General features: G+C 37.4%; 1 protein-coding gene across 1 annotated transcript in view; it reads left to right on the plus strand.

Annotated features, from left to right (window-relative positions):
• The window catches only part of LOC101849139, a gene marked incomplete at its 3' end in the record, with an annotated part of 42080 nt that overhangs the window by 4727 nt on the left and 33101 nt on the right, over nucleotides 1–4252 (plus strand). The window contains 1 exon segment of the mRNA XM_013084826.2: nucleotides 567–1181. Within this exon segment, the coding sequence (XP_012940280.1) occupies nucleotides 999–1181 (183 nt within the window).

Genomic DNA, 4252 nt, shown 5'->3' on the forward strand with positions numbered 1-4252 from the left:
CAGTTTGTTAGTGTTTGAGCGCTTAATCAGCTGCTTGCAATGTATGCTTCCCGGGAAGCTGAGAATGGATGGATGGATGGATGGATGGATGGATGGATGGATGGATGGATGGATGGATGGATGGATGGAAGTAATCAAGCACACAAACAGGGGGCGCGCAAACAAAACATCAATACATGGCCTTCATGCACCACCAGACACAAAATAATATGATATCTAATTCACCTGACTCACCTGTGCGATCTCCTATCGTGAGGGTATCCATCACGAAATGGATTATGGGGCAGATGTCATTTCGTTGAAACTTCTGACGTTATTTTAGCCTGTTCACAGCTTTTTTCACACATATCAATTACCGTTAACTATTCGACGTGGTGTTATCTTCTTTGATATCTGGGAGATAAATAGCGAGAGTTACTTTTCGAACCATTTGAGTGATGGATTTAATGGTCAGGAAAATTATATAGATGGATATTATGTTTTTTCATGTTCAGGCACATAGCGGATTTCGTCGAGGTATATAAAGATATAAAAGACTCGAGAACGTGTTGTGTTTTCATTTTCAGATGACAACTCAGTCGGCCCTACTTTGACGACATTCACAAATAAACACTCGCTACGAGCGAAGACGAGAGGAGGAAAAGATGTCTTAGCTGCACACCAGTTGTTCATCCCCCTGTTTTAAGACAGTCAACCTTGTGATTTGTTGTTTTTGTTGTTGTTGTTTTGGTTTTGTTTTGTTTTTGGTGGTCAATTTCGAGGGATACTTTTATTTCCAATTTCAACTGGTGGGAGAAAGGATGATGGACATTGTGTGAGTGCAGAAACCCACAAGACTGTCACTGGAGTATACTTTCGCCAGATTGTCGCCCCGGAGCGGATGTGTGTTTTGACGTGAGCTGGTCGCGAGTATTAACTGTGGCTGACGTGTGTGTGTGTGTGTTTGTGTGTGTGTGTGTGTGTGAGAGAGGGGAGGTAGCCAACCTCGTTAATGTGCCATGCCAAAGAAAAACGGCGTCTCTGAATATGCTCTGGAGAAGATGAACGACGAGCGGGAGGCCCTGAACGTGGGGGGAGAGATGTCACGTGACGACAGTGAGCACAACTCGGTGACGTCATCCGTCACCAGCCACCACCGGAAGAAGAAGCTGGATGATGACGAGGATGAAGAGCCTACAAAGGTAAGATAATAATGAGTAAAAGACGTCAAAACAATTTTTGTTTTAGAAATGAATTGAATCAAAAGATGTTTTGGACTGAGTTTCTTGAAGGAGGCGAGGATGCACAAAATAAGCATGGCTTTTTAATGTTTGAACACCTTCAAGTCTGAGAGGGGTTTTTCTCGTCTTTTCCCCATTTTTCAATATGATTCTTGACAAATTTGACTTTTACGGTAAAAGAGTACGTCATCAGAAATGCACAAATTTTTATGTTGACCAATCACATCTTCCCCCTAGTGACTAAACAAGTGCATTACTTGATGATATTATCATAATACTTGTTCTTTTCTCTTTTTTTTCAAACAAGTATCTTTTAGCTCAAATCTCGTATGCACTTACCGAGAGACTGTCTGATCAAAATTAAATAAATAGAAAGTTCACCGTTCCTTTTGAAGATGGGAAACTCTAGTACTGACATCTTGGCGCCATCAAAGATAAAACGCTTCAATTCGATTCACACCTGGAAACGACCATTCGTGCTCACTGTAATATATATATATTATATATATATATATATATACGCCACTACCGGTTTGGATAATGCTTTGGTTCGTTTCTCAAACTTGATTCCTTTCAGGGCGACATTTGGTCTCATTTCACTCAATGAGTGCAAATATAAGTCTCTATTATGACATGATATCAAAATCGAGTTAATGTAAATAAGGTTACCAGCTTTTGTTAAAGGACATTTCTCTTGTAGTGTCTCAGTGTGACAATTGGAAGGTCTTGTAAGGAACATTTTTTTGTTTGTATCAGTCCAGTAATGATTAGCAGCAATCACACACACACACACACACACACACACACACACACACACACACACACACACTTTCTGCAAAAACCAAGTATAAAATTTCAGTTCATCTATTCTTTTTTTTTTTCTATTGAAAAAGAACTAGATCTAGTTGCTATTGACAACTAGGATGAAAGATCAATTGAATATCAAAGTTTGGAAGTAGTCAGCCACATCCACGGGGGTATCTCAAGTGTTCTATTTCAACATATCCGAGCAACGTCATGATTGATTTTAACAGCTTCTTTTCACAGCATGACAACAATTTTTCCCATTTGTTCTGACCTTTTGACATTTGATGAACTGCAATTTTCTGTTACGATTTTACTGACATTCTAACATTTATTTTGCTCACAATTTGAAGAACCATTTCTGGTTTATTTGTTGATTTGTTGGGGGTTTTTTGGTTTGTTTTCTTGTTTTTCATTTCTTGTTTTTTTTATTGTTCGGGATTTTTTGCTTTTGTTTTTCTGGGGTTTTTAAAAATTCTTTTAAAAGATTTCACAACTACGTTTACGTCTTATTGAATGAAAACCTATGCTGGGAATCCATCTCTTTTGCACAGACAGAAAATGTCTTTTTGAAAATATTTGTTGCATTGTGCATGAACACGAGACTACAGAAACAAACATCACTCATTTCTGTCGAGTTTGAAAACAACACACACAGTTATGTACAGTGGAGCAATGCTTAAGGAATTACAGCAATGAAGCTCTCTATTCTCCTTGTGCAGAGACTATGTACGACATCCAGATTGTGTTAGTTCAAATTCAATGCGTCATTTTGTATTATCTCTTTTCTAATTCTGTCAGATCTCAGTGGTGTAACTAAGCCAAACTTTTGTTGAATCTTGATACGAAATATGTTATTCGATATATAGAAATCTACTTATAACAAACCTATTTCATCTTTATGCAAAACTACTCTATACTAGTTACCATTGTCTGGTTGTGCTGTGTTGTAATACATGTATACTGATTATCATTCTATCTAAATACCAACATTTTTACAGCTTCGAGGTTAGTTTTAACGTGGCATCAACATCAATAATGCGACATATTATGCCTCTCTGTCATTTCTTTTTTACCATTTTAGCTTTTTTGTATTCAACTATATTAAAACCGAAAGCATTCCTTTGTTTGAGTTGAAACCGATCTAGGTTTGTAAGATTTTTGTCCATGACCAAGCGAGGTGGGTGACAAGAAACACACATCAATCACTTTGCTTAGACTGGAAATCACTGCAGGACCACAACATTCGATTTACCTTTCTGAATTGTCATCGTCCTTGCAGTTGCTGGTGTTTATATTGCCGCTGTTTTTGTTATTATTGCTGTTGTTGTTGCTGCTGTTGTTGCTGCTGTTTTTGTTATTATTGCTGTTGTTGTTGCTGCTGTTGTTGCTGTTACTGGTTTTGTTGTTGTTTTGTAGAAACAGCTCGCCCACTTAATGATCTAAATAATGTTTTAACTCGGCGGTTAGAGGCTAAACAAAAGTCAAAGTTTACTCCTAGAAAAAGAAAAAACACGCGAATATTCTGCCGTGCCAAGGCAGACCGACGTATCATTTTTGCATCTTCGTTTAAAAGGATGAATTACCCATTCTACATCTTGTGTTAAAGGCAGGAAGACGTATCTTGTAGTATATTTCACTATGGCAAACAGACGTTACTGAAGGGCCATGCCCATGTTTCCAATGGCAGCGTGACGTAACTCAAAATCATAAAAACTGCAGATATGTCGCTCTGCCTTCGCACGGAAATATTGATATGGAATCTTTTTAGTATCGCTGTCAAGATTTTCGTCTATCCGAGGATGCTTTTTAAGTTCGCCATTTGCGAGTGCGTCAAGATGAACTCATCCAATATTAAAATGATCAGTTTAATTGAATTGTTTTTGTGAGAATGCGAAGATTGGATTATCTTTGATATTACACATCTAATATTTCTCACAAAACATTTTTTTTTTTGCAGTCAAGACACAATTCTTGCAATATTTTTATCCCATCTTCCCATGCAAGCAAATTTTCCACCCTGTGATCAGCAGGCTATGTTGTTTTCACCTTTACGATGTGAGCAATGCTGAATTCTGTCCATATGTATTCATTTATGTTACTCTTCTCTGTGTTTATTTTGACTTTTTTTTTAAGAAAGAGGAGATTATTACTTAGTGTTAATATATTATTACGAGTACATTTTTTTTAAATGCATTATTCATTTTAGTTGCCGTGTTTGGGGGGGG

Source organism: Aplysia californica, unplaced genomic scaffold (assembly GCF_000002075.1).
Source record: "Aplysia californica isolate F4 #8 unplaced genomic scaffold, AplCal3.0 scaffold00320, whole genome shotgun sequence".
In the NCBI taxonomy this organism is placed as follows: Eukaryota; Metazoa; Mollusca; class Gastropoda; order Aplysiida; family Aplysiidae; genus Aplysia; species Aplysia californica.